Source organism: Sturnira hondurensis, unplaced genomic scaffold, assembly GCF_014824575.4.
Source record: "Sturnira hondurensis isolate 20B ecotype Veracruz unplaced genomic scaffold, ASM1482457v3 Scaffold0008782, whole genome shotgun sequence".
In the NCBI taxonomy this organism is placed as follows: Eukaryota; Metazoa; Chordata; class Mammalia; order Chiroptera; family Phyllostomidae; genus Sturnira; species Sturnira hondurensis.
In genome coordinates this window covers 7,262,859-7,288,983 of record NW_028081413.1, presented here as the reverse complement: position 1 = coordinate 7,288,983, position 26,125 = coordinate 7,262,859, and the positions used below count along the sequence as shown (strand labels likewise).

General features: G+C 44.0%; 1 protein-coding gene across 1 annotated transcript in view; it reads right to left on the bottom strand.

Annotated features, from left to right (window-relative positions):
- The window catches only part of RYR3 (ryanodine receptor 3), a 521,285-nt gene that overhangs the window by 218,885 nt on the left and 276,275 nt on the right, over positions 1-26,125 (bottom strand). The window contains exons 13-18 of the mRNA XM_037056141.1: positions 16,662-16,830; positions 15,212-15,347; positions 13,013-13,108; positions 11,439-11,557; positions 6,042-6,175; positions 4,022-4,263 (exon numbers count right to left, since the gene is read on the bottom strand). Of these exons, the coding sequence (XP_036912036.1) occupies positions 4,022-4,263; positions 6,042-6,175; positions 11,439-11,557; positions 13,013-13,108; positions 15,212-15,347; positions 16,662-16,830 (896 nt within the window). The remainder of the gene's footprint in view (positions 1-4,021; positions 4,264-6,041; positions 6,176-11,438; positions 11,558-13,012; positions 13,109-15,211; positions 15,348-16,661; positions 16,831-26,125) is intronic.

Below are 26,125 nucleotides of genomic sequence, written 5' to 3'. Positions count from 1 at the left end.
ATCAGCTGAACATCTTCGAGTTAACCAGAGGATATATTACCGTAGGACTTGGTCTATTCTGATGAGTAATGTAGGCAACTGGAAACACTGATGCTCAGCATTTCTACTGCCTCAGGCACCGCAGAGCTGGGCATTATAACATAAACACGAATCCGCAGGCATTCGGAAAGAGAGAGGATCGAATATGCAAAAGTGCTGGTGTTCTACAGACCTCGGGTCCTGTCCACAGAGCAGGGGGGTTGGAAAGGTCTGTCTCAGGGGATATGCTCTGATACACAAACAAGTACCCTGGGATTCGGCTTTGTGGGGTGAAGACCCTCTTAGATGAATTTGACTGTAGAGACAAATGATCTTGATGAGTCAGAAATCATACTAAATCAAGAGGCACAAGTTTACTCCATTCACTTTCTGTTACTGCTTTTCTCTTAGGAAGGTGAATTCCTCTGCGCCTTCCAATTTTGCAAGGGAAAAAGTTGTTCAAAGGAAAAGGCAGGTGCCATTTCCTCCTATGAAACTGCTCCCTAGCCAGCAGCATACTCTGGGCTGCTCTGAGCCCAGTTCATCTCCAAATGCAGATCAGAAAGGCTGCATGGAGCCCATGCCAGGAGAGGGAGAGCGATGCCGTGACCAGAGAAGAGCTGTTCCTCCCAAAGGAAAACCACAGCGGCTGAGCTGACTCGGCATGCCATGGAGCGGGCTGGGCAGGGTTGAGAAGACAGGTATTTGTGCAGCGCACACTTGAAAGTGAATCCACAGGCTTCTGGGGCGAAATACGCTCATAGGCGGCCCTCCCACTACAGAGAGAAGAAGCTCACCGATACACTCTCCAGATGTCACTCTGAAACTTCCTTTCCCACTCAGCATGGGACTTGGTTTCTTTACATGTGCAGGATGGGGCTATTCTTATGGTCTCCAGTAAGGTATCCAGAACTCTGGACTTGGTCTTGTGAGTGAACTTTACAGGCAACGAGGGAAGGGAAAAATCCTATTTATTGTGTATCTAGTGTGTGTCAAGATCTTCATGTCTTTTATCACATTTAAATTCTATAAGAGCCATATAGCACATCTTCATTTTATCTGAGGGAATAAGAGGTTAAGTAATTTGCCCAATGTTGGTGGGGAGTGGGGGGAGAAAGCCTCGTCAGTGGAGGCTCTAGGATTCAAACTGGGCATAGGTCCAAAGCCATGCTGTTTCTTCTTGATTCCTTCCGATGACAAAGCATTGGAGACACTGCACTTCTTTCCAGCTGCGACACCTCTACTCTGCATCCATAAACGCACTGGAGACCAGTCCAAGGCAGTGGCTTAATTTATGCACACATAGGAGTTTAAAGTTAATGAGCCTGGGCATTTGTATCTCAAGAAAAAGGAGAAAAATTGTCACAACCGGTTTCCATTATTTCTCCCTAGCCACCCTCCATTCCTTTCTATAGCAGACAAGTTGGAGTGTCATTTCCATTTTGTTTCTTCATCAGATAATCATCCTTTCATCTGACAGTCTGAAACTCACTGCTGTCCTTGTGGGAGTCATTAACAGAAATCTGACTTCATCAGGGGGCACACATGCCAACATATTTACTTACAGTGCCTTCTGTGAGATACATGTTCCTTGTGCTGATTGGAGAATTCAGAGTAATGCTCAGGCCCAAGGCAGCTTTGTATTTCGGTGAGCATAAAAATTACAAAGCTTATGGGCACTGATTTTCCCACTTCTCCTCAGGTGTTGGAGTCTGAGGGGTGAAGTCCCCTAGATGTACCTCTCTAACTCAGTGTGCATAGGGATAAGACAGCCACGGTCAGCTTCTGAAAAGCAGAGTCTCCAGCCTCCTCCCCGTCTCCAGTCATAAAAGGCACTGCTAGCGATAACTGGGTGGGCACATTCGCCTTTCTGAGGAAGCAGGACAAGAGGGATGGGGGGCACTGTCCACTCCTGGAATGATACATGTAGGCTGATGTTCGGGTCCTCAATACACAGCCAGCAGCCTTCTCTGGACACATAGGCAGTGGGTTCTCTGCCTCCCGACTGACTGATGTACTCATTCTGCCAACTTTACAAAGGGATATACTCGTGTCCCATGCAGGGCTGCAAAGTCTAGAAAAATCCAAACTGTTTTTTTAAGAATGGTTATTTTCCCTCTGAAATGAGGGTCCAGTTTTCTTCATCCAAGGGTGTAGGTGCAGTTCATGTTTCCTTAACTGACTCCCATGCAGAGTTCTCTTCAGGTGTAGACTGGGATCCAGGAAATACCCTTCAACTGTGACCATGAGATGGTGGCAGATGAGCAGCCACCCACAAGCAGTGGGATAATATTTCCTCACGTCCATCCTGCTCATTCCTTCACAGATTCAATTCTACCAAACTCAGGAGCTGTGGATGTGTGTGAGCGCAGTGACTCTCTTCTCAAATGGCTTCCCCAGAGACAACTCTCTGAGCACAGTATGACCTCTGATGATAACCTAAGCTAAATGCTACTACTGGATAGCCCCTTGGTGGCTCGGTGTGGGGGCTTGAAGAACCAAGAAGGGAAGCTCCACCCCACCCCTCATGAAGATGGAAGTAGGGAAGGCTAAGTTTTGAGTGTAAGACGAGACTTGCACTCACTGGAACTCATCATCCTGCTATTTTGCATCTTCTTCTGTTTGTACCACACTGTCCCTCAGACACATAAAACACGGACAGAGAAAAGGCTTCCTCCTCCTTTCCACAAATAACCCCAAACAAATACGTATACACATAAGTTTACACCATTCCTAAAAGTTTACAAATGTTTAAAATGCATTTAAAACAGCACACACAGGCATAAACCATAATGGCTAACTGGAAATGAAGACCAATGACAAGAAGCACTTTGCCAGGACCTGAGCTAACAGTTCCAGCCTGACAGCCAAGGGAAGAAGGAAGTGTGATGGGTTCCCAGGCATGAAAGAAAATAGGCGGGTTTGCGTTTAGAGACAAACTTTTCCCTCCTAGTGGATTTAGGGTAGAATGTGTGTCATGGTTCTTTACGTAAGAGGCACACAGAATAATGCTTATGTAAGGGGTTTCCAAGAGGGACACAACTGCAGTTTCGCAAAAGATGCAGATAGGACATGCTGGGGACAACAGACAGCGGAGGGGGACTCCTGTTCTAGGATGAAGGCATGAGCGTTCTTGCATTTCACCCCAGCAGAAGCTGACCCCTTCCTGCACAGGCACAGGCTGTGCACATGCTTGGGGAACAAAAAGTTCATCTTTGGAAAAGGAAGCTTTCGTTCTGGCCAGGTTGCTCAGTTGGCTGCAGTGTTGTCCTGATACACTGCAATTGTGGGTTTGATCTCTGGCTAGGGCACGTACAGGAATCGACTGATGAATGCATAAATAAGAGGAAGAACAAATCAATCTCTCTCTCCCCTGCCTTCCCTCTCTCTCTCTCTAGAAAAAAATCAATCAATAAAAAAGGAAGCTTTGGATTCTTTTTAACAGATCAGCATCTACTACATGGTAGGTACAGAGCCAGACATTTTGCAAAGTGCACCATGATGTGACACTGATGAGATGATGGACTTACGGTCAGATCGGGGCCCTTCCCCACGTGACTGTGAATAGATTACTTAAACAGTTCACTGCCTCAGTTTCCACATCTCTGACATGGGGTCAATATTTACTTCCAAAAGGGGTCATTGTAAGGATAAAGTGAGAGAAAGAAATGTCCAAAGGTATGCAGCTCATGGAGTCTCTTTCTCCTTCCCTGTTTGCCCCCATGACCCTGAAGTCCTGGGCGAGTAGGACCGTACAGACAGACACTAACTTGGGGAAAGTAAAGCCATCTGTAGAGATCATGCAACTGGAAGCGCCAGCGTCATGGTCTAAAAGCGGGATGGTCTCATTTCAAATCTGATGCTCTTCCCACCTAACCGTCTAATTAGTTTACACTCAAGTCTATACCATTTATACAGGAAGTGACTGTTTCAGCTTAAACAATTCAAGTCTGAATCACTCCCAGTAAGCGATAAGGGGCCGAAGCTTTGGCAAGGTACTCACCTGACCAAAGGTGAAGTCCATCAAAGCCATAGGAATACAGGTCATCCCCAACACCGTTGCCTCCCCATCCTTCTCCGCCTCCGGGGTATGGAGCATAGCCTGAGGAAGAGGCCCAGCCCACCCGCAGGTGTGTGGGCTCTGCCGTTAGGAAGGGGTCCACCTGGTCGATGATGAGCTCGAAGTACCACTTTTTGTACTGTGCTGAGCCCTCAGCCACTCCCAGGAAGATGTTTGGTCGAATACTGAAATTAAACATTAAACACTAACTTAAAAATGGAGGAAAGCAAACTGAACCAGACCAGAGGAGTCACTGGCCCAAGTCAACCAAGGGCAAGAGCAGTTCTGTGGTTTTCATATTGTTCTAAAGCACAAAAAGCTTGGAGCCTCCAGCACTTGATCAAGTTCTTAGGAAGGTGTCAGGACGACATTAATTCCATGACAAAACACAGAGGACCTCGCTTCCTTTAAATGTTCCATTCAAGGTAACCAACACTTACTGAATGTCAGCCATGGGTACAGATGCTGAAGACGCCATGCAGAGCTGCACAATTACAAACCCTCGTTTCTTACTGTAAGTGAAAGAAATGACTTGTTCCATCTTCTGGTAAATTGGTTTAATCACCCCTATTTTCGTAACAGCAGTGTTGTCACCCAAGCATTATTAATAACAATGTCCTTTTGAAAGCATTAAGAGGTCACATTAGAAAAGACCCTGGCAGAGAAGACAAGTACTACATAGTATCAGTTACATAAGGACTGAAAAAAAAGTTGGAGTCATAGAGACAGAACAGAAAGTGGTTGCCAGGGCCTGGGCTGTGGGAAGGGGTAGCGGGGGGAATAGGAAGAGGGCGTAAATGGAGACAAACTTTAGTTATAAGATGAATAAGGTCTGAGGACGTAATGTCTGACATGGTGACTATAGTTGAAGACATTGTACTGCATAATTGAAATTTGCTAAGAGAGTAGAACTTATATGTTCTCACCAAAAAACAAACAAACAAACAAATGTAATAGATGTGTTAACACTGTGGGGAGAAGCCTTTTGCAATGTGTACGTATATTGTACGTATGTTGAATCATCACTGTGTATGCTTTAAACATCTTACCACATTGCAGTTTATTATACTCCAATACATGTGAAAAAAGTTCAGCCTAGGTGACAGGAGAGGGTTGGAGGAAGAAGTCACTCTTAGGCGACCTTGTTAAGGGCCGGAGGTTTTAATAAATCCAGCAAAATGGCTAAGAGCTTGTGACAAAGCACCTGGAGTTTTTCTGTGGTGCCCACTGATCTGGGCGGGGCCAGCGTTCCATTTTGTGTGGGCAGGGGAAACCAGCCTGGCACCAAGGAGAAGAAATGTCTGTATGAATGGCTCGGGCCTGCTGGCCGCGCCGTGCTTCAGGGGGGAGGTTCTCCTCTCCCCATTGTTCATAGATTAGGAAGTCGGCCTTGGTGGAAAGTTACTGCAGAGCCTTAGGCCTGCCTGGTCCAGGCCCAGTGAGTTCACACGACTCTCAGGTGACCACATATACGGACCAGCTGCCTAGGTTCTGCCTGGGCCTGTGCTTTCCACCCTGACCTTCACAGATAGCCCTGGGGAAATGGCCATGTGCCAGAGCATACAATAAATCATGGTAGCAACATGGGGCATCTAATCTATAAGATATTTTTAGAAAAAATGTTGGTGTATCAAATTAAAAATAAAGCTATGAAGGGGGTATAAGACAGATGTGTATGGATGCTTAAAGTAAAACATGGTACTGGCTGAACTCTTCAGCCTGTGGGGGGTATATACACCATGCCTGGGCTCTTCGGGAGAAAGGGCCGAACAACTCTGCCAAAGTGGTTGTAGCACCAGGCCCTGAACCAGCCCATGAAAAGGTACGCATTTGCCTGCTCTCATCTTACGTCCCAGAATCATCACAGAAATGGTGGATGGGTGGCTTTGGAGTTCAGATTAGCCCTCTTCTTTCCCTGTCTGGAGACAAGACGCGCCTTTTGGAGTAAGGATGCTGGCCTTACCTTGTCACGTCATTAATCAGCCGCGTCTGCAGGAGCAGGTTTCTCCGGGGCAGCAGGTTGTCACAGATAAGGTTCTGGTTGGTTCTCACTGCGACCCCATTGCAGAGACAGAGGGAGCACAGCACATCGAGAACCTGCAGTGAGACACACCCACCAGGCCTTAGGGCCTAACAGCTGGGACACAGGAAGGAAGCAGGCTTGCTGCAGGGTGCGGGCTGGGTGACAGGTGGGACAATGACCTGTTCAGAGTCCAGGAAGCCTCACCCCTACCACCAGGCATAAGTGAGTAATGCCCCAGAGCCTTCTGCCTCTTGGGAAATGAGGCCAGGCTTCCTTTTAGCTCTATGCCCTGGTCTTGTGAACTTTCTTCCAAGGTGCACATTTGCAGCTACTGTTCTGTGAATGTGGGTAAGAGTCTGGGCTCTTAAGACAGACTGCCTAGGTTATATCCCAGCCAGGGCCAGGACTAGGGTGACGTGAGGTGTCCAGGGCACAAAATCCAGGCTCCACTTGCTGGATATGAGTAGGGGCATGGGCTGGAAAGCCCTTCACTGGCCACAGAGTGAAGCTCACCCTCCGCTCTGCACCACAGTCAGTAGGCACGCAGATTCCCATTTGCTAAGGTCCCTCACACAGAGCAGGCTTGGGAACTCATGTGGGCCAGCTGGAGGTGATAGCAGGGAAGGTTCTTATTCGAGGGTCTCTCACTGTGGTATTATTAAATCTCATTAAGATGCCCTTATATTTCTAGAAATCCATATTTGAAAACATTTCACCTGCTCGCCTTCTCCCCTCTAGGAGGACGCTAAACTTGCAAGAAGATCACAGGTGGTCCTGGAATCTATGAAACCAGCCACCAGCTTCTGTTCCTTTTGTTGGCTGGTAGCCCTGGAAGTGGGCACTGCCCCTGGCTTCCTCTACCACGTGCTGCCCTTGCTCACCCTGACTCCTTTTGCATCATCCTCTTTCATTCCAAACTCTGTGTTCCTGCCCTAGCAGAGCACACTGTGCTGGACCAGGCACTGCTCCTTCCTCTCTCCTACAGGGAGGGACATGCAAGCAGCAGTGATGAGTAACAGCCAGGAGTGTGGCAGTTGCACCAACAGGAGGCAGGTGGCCACATTTCAGTCTTTCAAAGTGGCCACTGAAGTCTCACTGCTTCATGGGGTTGGATGACTTCAGGTTGCTGGTGGCATCTGTATCCATAATTCTCACAAACCAATTTTCTATGTGATTCCTCAAACGTCAACTTTGTTCCAGATAAGCACAAAGCACATTCATGGGACAAGCAAAAGAGGATCCCACAGGCAGTGCTGTGGACTTTCCCAATCACCACTCCACGGGCAGTGGAACTGGGAATCCAGAGTTCCAGAGGATAAGCTCTCATTCTAAGAGCCATAGATGGCCATGGAATTAAGTGTGTGTCATCTGGCCTATCACACATTCTCATCTGTTTGGCCTCTCGCAGCCTAGGGGAAGCAGAGCTTAATCTGGGTACAACAGAACAGCGGAGAAAAAGGGCTGTGTGAAACGTACACAGCCTGACAGCGTCTCATCCACAAATAGCGGTGCCACAAAGAACTGTGACACCACGTAAGCTGTGTTTCAGAAGGTGTATCTTTGGATATAATGGGCAGTTGGGAAACACTTCCTTTTCCAGAAAAGTTTAAATGGGTTATCTTGAATGTGTTGGGGTACACACAGGCATTGTGCCTGTAGGTCATCTGTACTTTCTGATTAAGAAATAACATCTCAGCAACCTCCGGGATGTGTGGCTGGTTGTGGCAGTTACTGCTGAGTGAATCACCAGGTTCTGTTTTCCTTCTCATCCTGGGCACACAAGAAGCCACATTCCACAGGTATTCTTGCAGTTATGCGAGGTCATGTGACTGAGTTCTGGCCAATGAAAAGTGGGTACCTCACTTACAGTGATGTTCTGGCCCTAAAAACCTACACAGTCCTCTGTGCACTCTCTCTCTGTCTAGCAGGTAGTAGATATCCAAGGAAGGATTATAAAACCCAAGGGTCTCCTTTTTCCAAGTGTGATCTACCTAGGAGCTTGCCAGAAATACAGATAGATGCCCCTGGACCTACCAGATCAGAGCCTTCATTTTAATAGCAATGCTAGGAGATCTGTAAGCACATTACTGTTTGTGAAGCCCTGTCCTAGGGGATGGGAAGTGGCTAGATGGAAGGAACCTGTGTTTCTGAATGACCACACAGAATGGAGCCCTCCCATGGACTGGCCTCAGACCGAGACAAGTTCTGTACATGTATGCGAGCTTCCATCATTCCAGGAGAGACAGGAGAGGATTCTGGCTCTACCCTGTCATTCCTATTACTCATTTCTTACACTTGTAATGGACATGTATGAAATTCCTGCCATGTATAACATATGAGCTCGGCACTACGGGGATTACAAAGATGATCCCTGCTGTGAAGGAACTTGGCGTCTTTGCGAGAAATATGCATGTAAACACAACCACAATAAGGCCGAATGGAACCACCAGGAAGCAGAGTGTGAGTTGTATAAGGATCAAGGCGAGACCATATCCAACTAGAACGAGAAAAAGCTTCACAGAAGAAGTGGCATTTGAACTAAGTTTTGAAGGGCGGATAGGATTTTTGTGGGTCCTGAAAAACTAGGAGGGATCAAGGAGCAGAGTGCATTCAGAAAATGGGGAGTGGGCAGCACACCCCACTTTTTCTCTTTCACTCCAAAGATTGTGTTCTTTCCGTCTAACATGTTTATTGTGAACTTGGTCATGCTTTGGATGAGTGGCAGTGCTTTCCATGGGAGGGACAGAGGCGGCAACTGCAAACTCTTAGAGACAAAGGGGAGGTCTACTCATCGCCAGGGCAGCTACTCTCCGTTCTAAGCACGTGACTGCAGGGGGCACAGTACCGAAAGGGGTGTCTCAAACCAATGAGACAAACAAACCTTTTTTAAAAGGAAAATGTCCCGACTCTGAAGACCATCTTGATGGACCCTCAAACATCAGTGTGAGAAACCTGAACTTATCATATGAAAATGCCTTCTAATTGTGAATTCTTCATGACAAAGAGTTTTGTATTTACATAACTGTAAAAACAAGAACACAAATGAAACATTCCCACAGAACACGTGGGCCATAAAGAACCTGTTCACAGACTTCAGCTTGAGAAACCTGGAAGGAACATTAAACCTGGAGTTGGGAGACCTAAATTCTGGCCCTGGTCTGTCCTTCATTATTCCTGTGGCCTCTGGGAAATTGCTTAACATCTCAAAGCCCATGTCCCAGCCTTGTTACTGCCTCTGTCAAGTGAAAATATTAACAGTATCACTTCACGGCATCACAACAAGGACTAAAGAAAATGCATGTGAGCACTGAGAACAGTACCTGGCATTTGTCAAAGGCAAAATAAATGTTAGCTACCGCCATCCTCATTATTACTGTCACCGTTGTTGGAGGGGCTGGGAGGTGCGCTGTGGCTCTAAATTTCTGTAGCTATTCCGTCACTGTCTTTGTGGAAAATTAAGTGAAGGGGCTGAGACACCTAGGACTGCAGAAAACAGAGCGGCCTAGATGGAAAAACATTTCCTGGGCGTTTTCCAAGCAAAGATAAAGTGTTGCAGTGGCAGTCTGGCCTGCACGCTGCACCTTTTTTGCAAAGCTACCACAAATGCCCCTCCTGATGATTTGATACGAGGCTTCTCTTTGAAAATGTAAGTTATCCAATGGAATAATCTCTCAGAGTGGAACTAAATTCACGACAAGCCAGCCATCACCAAAATCTGCCCAAAGACAAAAAGGGGACTTCTCGAGGAGACTCTCTACGTGACTCGACCACATTGCCCCAACTCTGACAGCATTGCCGGAACTTCCCAAACAGCACCTTGGCTCTAGAAGATTAAAGACTACTCAGCCAGAGTATCCGGGTGACATCTGAGATGAGGTCTTGATTTCTAGCAAACTACTTCAGCTTATTAGGCCTTAGTTTTCTCAACTGCAGAATGCGCAGAATAGTCATCACCTTACTGCCAAGGGACGTCCATTAAATGCCTTGTGGCTTTTGGCTAAAAGATGCCCTAACACTCTGGTTTTTATTAAGTGCATTATGTGGTGCTATCACAAAGGAGCCCCAGGGACAATGACGTGTCAACTGACCGTGACAGCAGCTTCCCCATCCAAGGGCTCCTCGCAGCTCATAGCTCAGGCAATGTGTTACTTGGGTACTTATCAGTTATTCTCATTATACTCTGCACGGGAAGGAAACACGTCGAAACACGGAGAAGCCGGACTAAAGTGGGAGCCTCAGGCCTGCTTTGGATTTACCACATTTGGGAAAGCAATTACAGACCCCACATATTTCTTTCAATTCTTTGCCAAGCAATTTCACAGATGCTAAAGATCAGGGCTTTTTTTAAAAAAATTTCCCGGGGGTGATACACATCATCTAAGCAATGCTGCAGCGCTTCATTCCCCGGGACCCCCTAAGATGTATTTCACATATGCAGTGCCCCCAGACGATGGCAAGCAAAAGGGGCCAGTAGTCACGCTGAGTCCACTCCACTCTGCAGGATCCCAGCTGCTGTCCCTCATGTCCCGTCATGCCATCTGCTCTTGGAACACACTCCCTCAACCTTGGAATACCTGTCTAATTAGTCAGTGTAGCAATCTCATGTATGAGGGGCAGACGTTGAAGGATCAGGGTAAAACATATTTTAATAGGCTTTCCCCAAAGATCACTGTGTCTCTAGAAATGTTATTCTATAAAAATAGATGCTGAACTTAAAAGAGACCTAAAAAAAATGGATATAGCATTCCACCTTAGTAAGTGAAGTGTCTCCATTCTACAGATGAAATAACTGAGGCCCAAAGTCACACAGCTGTTGTGTATCAAAGGGAGAGACCCACGGCTTCCGTCCTCTTGCTGGCTCCTGTAGACTCATTTAATTCCCTTGGCTTGACTCATGCTAAAGCTAATTTCATTTAATAACAAGACTTTCTATGTTGCTTTTATCTGGTTTTTGTAAATCTTCTTGACACAGCCAGCATTAGCTGTGACACTGCTAAGCTCCCAGACCCCAAGGTGGGAGCGAGGCCTATAGCTGGCTATGTATGGACTCCAGCCAAATGCCTCCCACAGTCTGCTTGTGTTGAGGGCTAATGACAGCGAGCAGGACTACTTGGGAAGTTGGTGGAAATGGAGACTATCCAAGGCCCAGTGAGACTGACTGACTGGCTTGTAGTATCTCCCAGGCAAGGAAGGATCTTTCAGAACCTGTTCCCCAAGAGTTTTTTAAAAAATGTAAATCAAAGCCAGGAAGGAGAGTAGGCAACACGTGCTCAATAACACACAATGGTCATTAAATGGCAGGGAGGAAAAGCCAGGTATGGTCAGCTACCAACTCACCTTGTGGTTCCGCCCGTGCTTATCCAACAAGGAGATGATGGACTTGATGTGGCCCTCTGCTATCAGGTTTAAGGCTTCTGGGCTTTCCGTCAAGATGCAGTGCAAGACTTCCAAGATACCTACGTGAATGCCACAAAAGTCATTTGGACATTTATTAACCTTCCGAACTGGCCATCACTTTGAAACCTGAGAATGAAAAGACCATCCTGAGGGGACAGAATATCATCAAGTCTGTGAATCTATTATGCATTTCCAGCCAGAAGAGAGATGCAGTCCTCCCTTGTAGACATCAGGAACCTCTGAGGGCCAACCAGCCTGTAATTAGAGGTGAGTTTTATGCAGTACTAACTACATTCCCCTCTTCCTGGGCAAAGACATAATACTTCTATGTCAAAATACAGAAAAGCAGCTATGAAGTGGAATTTTAATTTGATCAAACCAAGCGATACTTAATAAAAAAAATAGATTCCCAGGTTAGTATAAATTCTAAAGGTCTTTCAGGTAATTTAGACAATATTTGAAGTGTTCTTCAAATAAGAGTTTATTTGAAATCACCCCAGAAATTTTTACTTTAGATGTCCTTTTTATTTTATTTTAGTATCAAATTGTAAGCTCACTAAAAAATGCTCTTTGCCTTTGCCCCTTTTCTTGGCACACTGGATGGTTTTCTGTATTAAGTGAAGGCTTAAGAACAACTAACTGGTGCCCAACAGCCTGGCAACACCATGACGAAAATGCAAGGGAAGCAGTTAACCAGCATCTCCACTGGTTTTAATAAAAAATTCCTCTTCGTTGTGTTTTTCCCCAGGGTTTCCATAAATTGCCCTGAAATGCAGTCCGGCCCATGGGAGGAGATACTGAAGAAAAGAGGCCTAGGAAGACATGTGTAGGTGGACGGTCCTGGGGAAGCCTTCCCGTGGCCTGTCTTGTCCGAGCTCCTGCCACCCCTAGACAACGAAAACAGCATTAAAACCTGTCAGCTTCCCAGCAAGGGTCCACGCCTGTCATGCTCACTCATCTCTGAGGAAGCCAACTGCTGAGATCCATGGCATAGTCACTTGGTCACTTACCAACAATGACTATTCTCTTGGCTCAAATGCTCTGTGAGTCATGAAGGTCTCTGGACGTGATGTCAAGGGTGACTCAGAGGGTGGGAGGATCATCATGTCCTCTTATTCTACAGTCATTTTTCAGTCCTGCTTCTAACCGAAACTGTTAGGAGGACCACGTCCAGAAAGAATTCAGAAAAGCAGAGAGAGAGAGAGTCCCGGTAGCGGTCAGAAGGAGATCCGGACCCTGGGTCGGGGGCCATTAGAGGATCCAGGGGATGAAGACGAAGGCACAGAACGAAATGTGAAACAAAGGGGGAGACTATTAAAATCGGGTTGGAATTGTTCAATAAAGTTATGGGGGTGCCAGGAAGATTTAGCTTTTTGCTGTTGTTGTTGAAATAATCATTTGTTTGTTTGCAGTCCAAGGGATCAAAGGGTTGTTCAAAGATTCAACACTGTCTTCCTTTTTACAGAAAGGAATAAAAAGACCACCTTCTCCATTGGTTTTCTGTCCATTCTTACCTGAGGAAGACTCTAGTCGGTCCAATTTGCTGATTAGCCAATCAAGGTTATTGGAGAATTGAGCGCAATTGTTTCTGTTTCCACGGATGAGGGCAGCTGTGAACAAAGAAATATCTGATCACGTACAGGTTAAAGGATGCAATGATGGGCATAAGAACTTGGGAAGTTCTTAAATATACTTCAGCTACTTAACAAGGAAATGAAATGAATGACAACCTTCCCCTCCCTAGCCCTTTGATTCAATCCTGTTTCTATATCAGGAGGAGTGTAAGTCTATCATTCACTCAGGTACTTCCAGGGAATCTGCTATGTACCAGGCACCCGTCGAGTGGCTGGGAACGAAGCGGTGGGAAGGAGACAGCAGAGTTCCTGCATTCATGACGCAGGAGAAGGAGACCATCAACATATAAATTAATGAAATTACTTCAGCTGGTAACAAGCAAAAAAGAAAAGTATCAGTTTAGTTATTGGCTAAAAAAATTCAATTCCTCACATTGTCTTCTTAAACCTAGCTAGAGATTTGCTGTTTTTCTGTGCTAAAAGAAGACTCGCAAATGAACACACCTAGATGAGTTGGTTAAGCTGGTAGGTGAGGAATGACAAACATGAAACTCTAAAATATCTACAGCACATAGTGTAAGACAGTGGTTCCCAAAGTATGGTCTATTGGACCAGAATGTCAGCGTGACCTGAGAACTTGTCAGAAATGCAAATTCTCTGGCTTTATCCCAGATCTGCTGAATCAGAAGGTCTGGGGATGGGGCCTGGCACCTGCAGTTTAACCAACCCTCCACCTGCTTTTGATGCCTGCTCACCTGTGAGAAACAGTGGCAAGTGGTATTGCTAAGGGAGGGAGGGCATATGCTGCCATTAGATTTTCAACAAACCCAGATAAGAAGTACCCTTCCCTCCATAAGCCCACTGTAGAGGTAACTCTGGAATAAGTCCCTGTAAGTGGAGTGTGCTCAAGGAGCTCGTTTTCGATGCTTTTGATTTTCAAAGATGGATGTTTGTAAGGTGTTTGGACAAGGAAAGGTCTGCCTCAGGACCCCCACTCTGTACCTCTGCAGTTAGTGGAGGGCAGAATTTGTTGTGAGTTCCTAACCCGCTTTTCAGGTCAGTTGAAGCTCAGGCAGTCAGTCTGCCTGGGCTGCAGCCCTAGTTCCACCACTTGCAATGTGGGACCTTGAGCCTTTCTGAGCACCAGTTTCTTCATCAATAAAATGGGGATAATTCTAGTACCTATCCCTCCAAATGTTGCTCTGAGGATCAAGAAGAGCTATTCCACGCTTTGCCTCCCAGAGCTCAATAAATGTTAGCTGTTGCCGTTGTAGTAATTATTACTGAGTTTGAGCTGCATCATTACAGAACATCAGAGCTGGAAGTTACTTTATAAGGTCACGCAGCACCACAGCTTGATCTTGGACATTGAGAATGGGTGGAACCTGACTTCTCTGGACTCCCCTCTGGCTCGCTCTCAGCGTCCCATGGACTTCCCGTAAAGGGGCATAGGCTGCAGAGCAAAGCCCTGAAACGCTACCTTGGCACCATGTCTGAGCAACTCTTGGTGGCCACCTCCTTGCAGAGGCCAATATGTTTACTGCTGTCTTCCTCCCCCGGCCTGGCAGCCTGGGCCCCTGTGGGGGCACTGAATACAGCAAGCACCAGAACGTGACCACACATTCAGTGTCATGAGAAAAAAGGCTGGGTGCTGAAACATCCTTACTCACAGCTCTTTTTCCCAACAAAATGAAATAAAGAATAGGCCAAAGATGCAGGAATCACGACTGACCAGTAAGTCAACAGTGAAAAGATGCAGAGTTAAGAAAGTAACCATCCGTAAAGTGCAGGAGTCAGAAGACCAGAAACAGAGGTACCGGGAACATGTCCTAGTCTCGTTCCTTCACGATAAAGATGAGAAATTGAGGCTCAGAGAGCGTTAAGTGAGTGCCAGGCGTTCACAGGCAGGTTTGGCAAAATGGTCACTATCTGCTTTCAATGGCTGCTGACTTCTTGCTCTAAGTTTGGAAAGTACAATAAGCTACAAGTTAACAGAGTGATTGTCTGGGTTAGAATCAAATGGTGAACAAAAGGCTTCTGAGAAATGAAGCTAGAAGACTGTCCTAGTTGGTCATGTGGAAATCCCAGAGAGGTCACCCTTGGGAACCTTCCCAGGGAGAGGGCTGTGAGAGCACTTACCCAGCAATTTGTACAGGAGGTTCAGAATTTCCTTCCAGGCCAGGCCACTCTCTTCCCTTGCGATCCCTGCAAAGTGTGCGACGCTGTTGTAGATGTTTAGGCGGTCAATGCAATTTAACACAAGGGCCAACATTCCCTGTGAAGGCAAGTGGGTGAAAGAGCAAAACTGCCTGATTAAGAAAGTGGATGCCTCTTGTTCTGTCCCTCCCATGCTAAGCAATTTTTAAAGCTAATAATAGTGATAGGCAAGTAGGCCTTCATAGTGCCACTTTGGGCTTTGTTTTTCCTCTCCTAAAAACAAAATATGCGTTTTTATGCCTCGGAGATGTAAAAAGCCTCATTTTGGAAATGAGTCAGCAGCCTCCTCTGACGGGGGCACCCCACTTGTTTAGCCCAAACCAAGGGCGCACTGGGGAAGGAGGGGCGCGAAAAAGCCTCACAAATTGGTGCCTGGTATGAAATGACTCTGATTCACCCAGAAACAGCCCTGGGTACGCTGCCTGCTTTTCTCTTAAATCTCAAATATGTTCAAGAAATTCTACTCAGCTACACAGTAGAATCTAAAGACAATAACACCAGAAGAGTATTTTTAACTACTGTTCCATCTAAATTACAATACTACGCCATCCGGTTAAAACATCTGCGCCTACCTGTTCTCAAGGAGATACAGTTCCAGAAGCCCACAATGCGCAATGTCCCCAGAGTCAGCCCGCTTAGATCACTGGGCTGCCTCAGCAGGGATGGGTCTGCATCCCACGTCACTCAATTTGGAAATGGCCAAGGGACAGGCTCTGCCCCCAGGAATGAGGGACGACAGGATACCATAGGAGCATGACCATGGCCTGTTAGTGCCAAATCACTGTGTCCAGTTTCGGAGAAGGCATGTGACTCGCCTCAGGTCATACACAGCCAGGGACAGAGCCAAACCAGGGCCCCTTGAGCTCTGAGGTAGTGTTTCCCTCATACCCAGGCCCCGCTCCTAGTGACTTAGATGCTCGAGTTTCTCTAAGGCCCAGCATCATGTGTCTCTCAGACCAGCTCCCCAGCCATTTCTGATGCGAAACCTGGGCATTTGTATTCTTCACATAGGTCTCCTAGGTAATTCTGGCCTCTTCCAAAATACAGGGATCATAGCCAATGCTGTGGTCTAATAGCTGAGATTTTTTGAAAATAAATTTTGGATATACACGTGACACTGACACTTTAAAGTGTAATGGGATTTCAATGTGCCAATGCACACTGCAACCATGTACACTGTTGTATAGCTGGGGCAGCTGACAGGGAAGGTCAGCTTCCAGTGACTCCTTTTCTTCCCAGCTTCCTCTCTTTCGTGTGCTCTGTGTCTCTTTCATGAACATGTGCATGCATGGAGACAAAGCTAATCACAGTCACAGGGGTATTTTAGCTGTGGACACAAGGAGAACCTCAATTTTTAATCCTTTGGACTTACCTCTTCCTTGAAAAGATTCTGCCTGTTTTTGAGTGAGCGGAGCTTGTTCTGCTTGTCTTCATGTTGCATCTCCTCCTCCGGGGGCTGGAAGTAGGCGATCAAGTCCTGCAAGGTCTGTAGGACCTCTTCTATCGGCAGGGTGATGGGGGCAGCTGTGCAATTGTTCCCACTAAAAAGCCCGAGATGGACACGGCTCAGGCACCGGGCCTCCAGTAGGGACCTGTCAAGCAACCCCCAGGTCCTGGCTCCCCACTGCCCCGCACCGGGCACAACACACCACCTCCTGAGGGAGTCGCTGCCTAAACTGACATTTGCCAACTAACAGCGCAACAGAAGAGAATGTTCTGATTCAATTTTAAAGCCACTTCATAAACAAAGTGAAATGGCTCCTGGCTGTCTGCCACACTTTTTCCTTTTTGAATAAAAACATCTTCTAAAACAATACACTTATTAACCCATAGTTCTTTTACACTGTTACGTGTTTCTTTTGGAATAGGTTATAAACATAAGGCTGGGAGGGTGTCTGTCACTTGTCTCCCTCTCTACCTACATCTTTCTTTTTAATACCGCTGCTTATGTTTTTCTCTAAGGTTTCTATGGGTGTGCACGCACACACCTGCTTCCGCTGCCGTGTGTTGGCACCTCTGATCGCTGTGTCTGCCTTTCTCCTCCGATTCCACGGTGGGCCCTCCCTCTGTACCACTATGGATACATTCTCAGCATCCCCCCCATCTCTCCACATCCTTCCTCTCTGCCTCACTGCCCCCCTTCTTTTGCACCCCCCTACTTCCCTCTCGTACTCTGTTGCTTTCCTCCTTATCTTGAATGTGTCTCTGTCTTTCTGACTCGGTCATTTTTTCAGAAAGTCTTGTCACTAATCTTCTCAATACTGAGAGAGCAAAAACCTCCACACATGGTGAAACAAGGCCTCCTTTTCTCATCCCCTTGAAGGTTACACTGTGGGCCTTTCTGAGAATAAAGGGCAAGAAGAGGTAGGGGGAAATGGACCCAGCACATAGAGAACTGTATCACTGAATTGCCCTGAGGGACTGGGAATTGATTGAATGTACAAAATGTCAAGTTTTTTCCTAGAGTCAATTTCTAATGAGTTCCCTTTATGTATACAGTGAATCTGGTTACTTATTAATCTGGACACATGAGAAGAAAAGATTGCTCTCTAGGTCTAAACAAAGGTTGAATACGCCTTGAAAATACTCAGGTTATAAGGTGACAATAATTTTAAATTTGTGCAAAAAATGCCAAGTGCACACAACAAAGGCAGAACACTGGAGGCATTTCTTGCCCGTGTGTAGTCTGGCCCATGGTGGGTGCTCAGAAACTATTCTTCAGTGACTGTCTGACATATTATCAGTCAAAGATGGGGGAAGGGGACTGTCATGGGGACATGAGGTGAAAGTTTGGGATTATAAAACCCAATCAGAAGTGATTTTCCAGTTTTAGATTCAGTGAAGGGATGAGTACACTTCCCTTAACATTTTGGGTCCAGTTAAAGAGGTTTTTTCTCTCTCTTTCCTTCTCTAACATTTTGAGTTTATTAGAGACACTGATGGCAGTTAAGTAAGCAGAGTTTCTTCAAGGGATAAGAAAAGGTGAAAAGGAGATGTTCACTGGTGTTTTGGGGGGGCTTTAAAAAGCAACTACAGACTTCCAGCCAAGATGGAGGCATAGGTGGAAATACTGTACCTCCTTGCACAACCAGATTTAAGGACAACAAAGATTTAGAAAAAAAACACACAACCAGAACAGACAGAAAATTGAACTGCACCAAACCTGAACCATTTATCCAGACTGGTAAGAGGGGCAGAGTCAGCGGCCTGCGGAGAGGGGTCCCTGCATGAAAAGGTGGTGGTTAGTGGACCCCGGCAGGTGCAGGGACAAAAACCCAATAAGGCTCGCAAGGCGGCTGGCTGACCGACCATGGACACACATTCAGGTGCAGATAAAACAGGCAGGTTTAAAAATGGTCAGTGAGACAGACCATGCAACCCAGGGCCCCAGCCATGGGGAATAAAGCCTAAAAGCACTGATTGGAAAAACTTTTGGAGGTTGAGGTGCCAAGAGAGGCTCCCAGCCTCACAGGAATCTTCCATTAGGAAGATCCACGGGGTCCGAGATCAGGACACTCACAGAACTGGTTGATTTTAGTCACAAATTAGATGAAAAAATGAAGGTTGCACTAAGTGAAATGAAGTAAAATGTACAGGGAACCAATAGTGATGGAAATAAAACTGGGACTCAAATCAATGGAGTGGACCAGAAGGAAGAAAGAAACAACCAAACAGAAGAGAAGGAAGAAACAAGTATTCAAAAAAATGAGGAGAGGCTTAGGAACCTCCAGGAAATCTTTAAACGTTCCAACATCCGAATTATAGGGGTACCAGAGGGGAAGAGCAACGAGTGGAAAACTTATTTGAATAATAAAGAACTTCCTCAACCTGGCAAAGGAAATAGACTTCCAGGAAATCCAGGAAGCTCAGAGAGTCCCAAAGAACTTGGACCCAAGAATGCACACACCAAGGCACATCATAATTACACTTGCCAAGATTAAAATGAAGGAGAGAATTCTAGAAGCAGCAAGAGATAAGGGGATGATCACCTACAAAGGAGTTCCCATCAGACTGTCAGCTGATTTCTCAAAAGAGCCCTTACAGGCAAGAAGGGGCTGGAAAGAAGTATTCCAAGTCATGAAATCCAAAGACCTACAGACAAGATTGCTCTATCCAGCAAAGCTTTCATTTAGAATGGAAGGGCAGATAAAGTGCTTCTCAGATAAGGTCAAGTTCAAAGAGTTCATCACCACCAAGCCCTTATTATATGAAATGTTAAAGGGGCTTATCTAAGAAAAAGATGAAAATATGAACAGTGAAAGTACAGCAAACTCACAGTTATTAAGAACCATATCTAAAACAAAAGCAAACTAACAGGAGCTAGATCAGAAGAACCATAGAAATGAAGATCACATGGAGGGTTAGCAACAGGGGAGTGGGAGGAGGAGAGGCAGGGAGAAGGTACAGAGAATAAGTAGCATAGACGGCAGGTAGGAAATAGACAGCAGGAGGGCAAGAATAGTATGGGAAATGTAGAAGCTAAAGAAATTCTGACACATGGACATGAACTAGAAGGGGGGAAGTGGGGGGAGGGGGTGTCCAGGTTGGAGGAGAATGAAGGGGGGAGAAATGGGACAACTGTAATGGCATAATCAATAAAATATATTTTTTAAAAAAGCAACTACACTGGGGGCTAGGAAACCCAGGTCATAGTCACTGCCATTAACTAATTAGGCTTGAGTGCCTCTTGTCCCACAATTTCACAACTGGAAATTAGGTGGACACACTCTGTATAGCCAGGTCCTTCGGGGATAATTTTTTCTTCTGTGGTTTTCATTGCTGACCACTTGATCCTGCTCCCTGACAAAACATCAGTACAACAGTCCTCCATGGGACAGAGGCAGATCTCTCAATGTCTTCAAAATACAACACACACTGCACGCCTGGCACTGGGGACAGCGGTGAGAAGAGACATGACCTCTGAATGGCCTAATGGTGCTCACCTCCTACTGTAGAACCCTGGGGCGGAGACCCGGAGAGACAGGGACAAGACAACATTTGAATGCAGAACTAACTACTTGGGCACCTATCTTATCCGAACTTTTTCGACTGTATAGTTGCTACCTCACTACATTCTCATTCTTTGCCTAGGATTTTTGTTAAATTCAAGTAAGATCTCAGGCAATTCTGAACATCTACTACACCATAACCCTCACACATTTATATATTATTTCCCTCCTCAGTGCAAACTCAGAGGCCAGCTGGGCAGCTATCACCTCTTCAGCAGGATTTCTGAGACACCCCCGTCTCTTGCTCTGCTCATTTGTCCTGTTGGGCAGCTCCCAGTGACGGTGCAGAGGATGGTGAGACAACACAAGCAAAGTTGAGCCTTTGCTGCTTCTTTGTTACTCTGCCTTGTTCCTTTCCTATTCATTTAACTTTAATTTGCTCTCCCACATGGCCACTCTTCCCTCTGGTCTCCATGTGTAAATAGCATGTGCTGTTGGTTTCTCAAAAGAGAAAGGAGGGAAGAGAATGTAGTTCCAGATTATGTTTTTATTTTTACCTGCCAGCTCTTGCAAAATTCAAGTACTGTGGCTTTTGCAGCCCCTACCCCTGCCCTATTAGTTTCTTTTTCATTAGTTGTCCTTCCTTCTAAAAACAGTCTGTGGCTGGAGAATCAAGAATTTCTCCCATTGAGGGTGGAACTCGCACAAAATAATGATAAAATTGGACAAAATCATCCAAAATAACCCTGTAGAATCCTGGAAATTTACCAAAGGCATCAAGCAAATTGAGAACTATGTATTTAAGAAAATAAGAACCTTGGTAAGAACAGGGGGGAGTCTATGGTGTTTCAGCCTGAGGCTGTTCACTTGCCTTACCCCAGCTTTAGGGAAAAGAAATTCTAACAGGCCAGGGCAGACCCTGGGCAAAGCCACCCACATGCTCAGGAAGGACCAGAGAGGGACCTAGCTAGCCATTCTCTTCTGGGTAAACATCGGCCTTCTTTGTGCAAGCAGAAAGGGTAATGTTGGACATACGTAAAACTGCCTGAACTTTAACATGTTATCCATCCCACACAGGGAGCAGGCTTGCCTTAGAAAAAGTCCTAAGGGAAGTTCTTCAGGCTGAAAGAAAATGATACCAGGCAGGAACTAGAATCAACATGAAGAAGAAGTGAAGAGCATTGGTGAAGGTAGTTATGTAGCTAAGTGTAAGACTATGAATAAGTGCATATACATATATGCATATGGCAAAAATTATAAAACTGTATTGCTGGGCTTATAACACATGAAGCTGTGATGTACATGACAATGTTATCAAACAGGAGCAGAGAGAGAATAGAACAAAATTGGAGCAAGGTTGCTTTGTTTTACTTGTCGAGTTTATATTTGTTTCAAGTTAAATACATATTGAGTTCCCTAGAGCAACCACTAAGAATATAACCTTGAAAAGTAGTTAAAAACTCAACAAAGGAATTAAAATGTTACACTAGAAAATATCTAATACAAGAGAAAGCAGTAAAGAAGGAACAGAGGAACAAAAAGGACATGAGACAGAGATTACATAGCAAACGGCAGCCATAACTCCAGCCATCTGAAAAATTACATTATCTATAAATAGATCACACACACCACAAACAAAGATTGTCAAACTACATTAAAAATCCAATGTACTCAATCCCACCCCAGAGCTGTCTGCTTTTTATCTATGGGTCTGACTCTATTTTGCATTTAGTGGAAGAGGAAAAAAAAAGAGAGAAAGAACTCATGGACACAGACAACAGTGGTGATTATGGGGGTGGGAAGGGAGTGGGTGGAGATAGAAGAGGGTGGGGGGTAAACGGTGATGGAAACAAGTCCAATGTAAAGACACACTTTGTAGATTTAAAGAGGCAGATAGGTTGAAAGCAAAAAGGATTGGAGAAGATATACCATCCAAACAGTAACCATACCGCACATAGAACATTTGGAGTATCTCCAAAAGTCATAATTTAAGACAAAAAATGTTTGTAGAGGAAAAAGGGAGACAATTTGTAACCATAAGGGTCAATTTACCAGGAAAACATATCTATTATAAACATAAGCCCCCAACTGCAGAACTCAAAATATGTGAAGCAAAAATGGACAGAGTTAAGGGAGAAATAGACAATTCAATAATAAGACATTTTAATACAATACCCCATTCTCAATCAATTAATGCAACGAACTAAATTGGTAGAGGACAAAACCACATGATCATCTCAATAAACAAAAATAATTTAACATAACCTAATACTCAATCAAGATGAAAAAACAAACCTCTCAACAAACCAGGGATAGAAGGAAACTTCTCAGCCTCATAAAGGGCATCTCCACAAACCCAGAGCAGCCCATACCTAATGGTCAAAGGCTGAATATTTCCTGCTAAGATTAGGAACAAGACAAGGATTTGTGTTCTCTCCATTTTAATTCCACATGGTAGTGGATATTCTAGGCAGCACAATCACAGAAAGTTAAAAAGAAAGAAAGAAAGAAAGAAAGAAGGAAGGAAGGAAGGAAGGAAGGAAGGAAGGAAGGAAGGGAGGGAGGAAGGAGGAAAGAACATTCATACCGGAAAGGAAAAAATAAAATCTTTATTCACCCATGACAGGACCCTATATGTAGAAAGTTCTAAAGTATCCACCCCCCGACAACAAAAAGAAAAAGAAAAAACACACCTTACATTAGAATAAAAAATTGTATTAAGTCACAGGATACATAACTGACATTTAAAAACTTCAATCTTATATACTAGTATTTATATATACCAGCAGTAAACAACCTGAAATGAGATTTAAAAAACAATTCCATCTGTACTGGCATCAAAAATACTTAGGAACAAAGTTTTTAAGAGGAATGAAGACTTACACATGAAGAACTATATCTCCCTGAAAGGAATAAGAAGAATAAATTAATGGAGAAACAATCTATGTTTATGGAGTGGGAGATTCAATATTATTAAGATGAAAATTCTCCCAAAACTTATCTATAGACTTAAATGCAATGCCAACCAAAACACCAGCAAGTTTTTCTGCAGAAATTGACAAATTTACCCTAAAATTTATATGGAATGCAAAAGACCAGGAAGAGCCAAAATAATTTTGAGAAGTAAAAAACTGGAGGACTTGCCTACCTGATTTTAATATTGACCACTATAAAACTACATAAGTCAAGACAGTGCTGATCTGGCACAGGATCTGTATATAGATGGAACAGAATAAGGGTCCAGAAATAAACATTTACATTTATGGTCTGGTCTCTTTAGTTTTGAAGAAGGTGCTTAGGCAATTTGATGTGGAAAGGGCACATTGTGAGCAGATGCAACGTACAAGGACGATCAGATATCCACATGAGCCACATTCAAAAGATAAATTTAAATCCTTACCTCACACCATACACAAAAATTGATTCCAAATGGATCATAGACCTAAATATAAGAGCTAAAATCATCACACTTTCAGAAAAAACATAGGGAACATCTTAGTGACTTTGAGTTAGGCAAAGAATTTTAGATACGACACTGAAAGCACGATCCATAAACAAAAATAAAGTTAAAACAGGCTTCATCAAAGTAAAAGCATTTAGGCTTAATAAAAGCACCATTAAAAATGAGAAGAAAAGCCACAAACTAAGCAAAAGTATTTGCAAATCATAAATCTGTAAAAAACAACCAGAAGATACAAAGAACTTTCAAACCTCAATGTGAAGATAAACAATCCAACTAAAAAATAGGCAGAAGACTTGATTACATTTTACTACAAAAGATATATGAATGGCTGAGAAGCACATCAAAAGATGTTCAAAATCATTAGCCATTTTGGAAGGGCAAATTCAAACCATAATGACATACCACTTCATACCCACTAGAATGTCTACTATCAAAAAGTCAGACAATAACAAGTGCAGTCAAGGATGCAGAGAAAGCGGAACTGCATACATTTTTTAATGGAATATAAAATAATGCACCCACTTTGGAAAACAAGTTCTCTGTTTCTTAAAACTAAACATCCCCAAATGCCCACTGATGGATGAATGGATAAACCAAATGGGGTGGTATTGACATATGATATAATAATATTAACCTTAGCCCTCGCTGGCGTAGCTCAGTGAATTGAGCGCGGGCCTGCGAACCACACGATCGTGGTTCGATTCCCAGTCAGGGCACATGCCTGGGTTGCAGGCCAGTTCCCAGCAGGGGACTCACGAGAGGCAACCATACAAATGTTTCTCTCCTTCTCCTCTTCCTTTCCTCTCTAAAGATAAATAAATAAAATCTTAAAAAAATATTAACCTTAAAAAGGAATGAAATTCTGACACATGCTACAATATGAACGTTACAGACATTTTTGTTAAGTGCATAAGCCAGACAACTGTGTGATTCCACTTAAATGAGGTATTTAGAATAGTTAAATTAATAGAAACACAAAGTGGGACAGTGGTTACTAGGGGCTGCGGGGAGGGGAGAATGGGGAGTTATTGTTTAACTGGTACAGAGATGATACAAAAGTTCTGGTTATGGGTAATGGGGACAGTTGCACAATAATCTGAATTCACTTAATGTCACTAAGTTGCACACTTAGAAATTATTAAAATGGTAAATTTTGTTATATATGTTTTACCACAAAAATGTTAAAAAGTTACACATAAATTTTTATATGACTCAGCAATTCTACTTCTAAGAGTTTACTCAAGAGGAATGAAAACACATACCAGAAGGCTTTTATACTGATATCTGTTGGGGCATTACTAATAATAACCAAAAATATAAACAATCCAACTATTCCTCAACTGACCAATAAAACAGAATGGGAAGTGTGTCTGTCTGTCTCTACAGAGATAAACATGTATATCTTCTGTATATACACACAGTCATACTTATGCAAACATGCACACTTAGGTGTGTATATGTGTGTCTGTATTTATAGCTATATCTGGTACACATACAAGAAGAATACTCTTCAGCAGTACAAAGAAACAGAACACCATTATGAGCTACAACAGAACAGGGATGGACTCTAAAAATGCAATGCTGAGTAAAAAGGCTCAATTCAAAACACTGTAATATTGTATGATTTAATTTATCAGTTTAATGTATTAAATTGAGACAGAAAGCAGACTACTGATTGCCTAAGAATGAGGGTGGTAACTGGCATAAACTGCAAAAAACATAAGGAGTTGTTTGGGGGATGGAAATGTTTAAAACTGAACTGTGGTAATGGTTATACACTTCTGTAAATTTATCAAAAAGTACTGCTTTGTATGCTCAAAAGGATGAATTTTATGATATGTAAATTATAACCCAATAAAGCTGTTTAAAATATTTTTTCATTATCAGGCATTTAATTCCCACTTACTTTTTTAAGATAACAGCTTTATTGAAATATAATTCACATACCATACCACCATCTATTTAAAGGGTGTGATTTAAGGGTTTAATGGTCTTCAGTATATTTCCAGAGCTGTGCAATCCCCACCTCCATCAATTTTAGAATGTTTCCATCAACTCCCCCCAAATCCCACACCCATTTAGTGGTTACACCTCTCAACCCTGATGACTACACCTACACAGCCACAAATCTACTTTCTACCTCTACAGATTTGCTTATTTTGGACATTTCATATAAATAGAATCATACAATGTGGTTGTTTGTGACTGACTTTTTGCACTTAGCATAAAGTTTTCAAGGTTCATCCCTGTTGTAGTGTGTATCTTTTTTATGGGCAAATCACATTCTATTGTCAGGATATAGCACATTTTATTTATCCATTCATCAGCTGATTGCTAAGGGTTGTTTCAACTTTTCAACTATTATGAATAATGCTGCTTTGAACATTTGTTTATAAGCTTTTGTGTGGACATATGCTTCATATC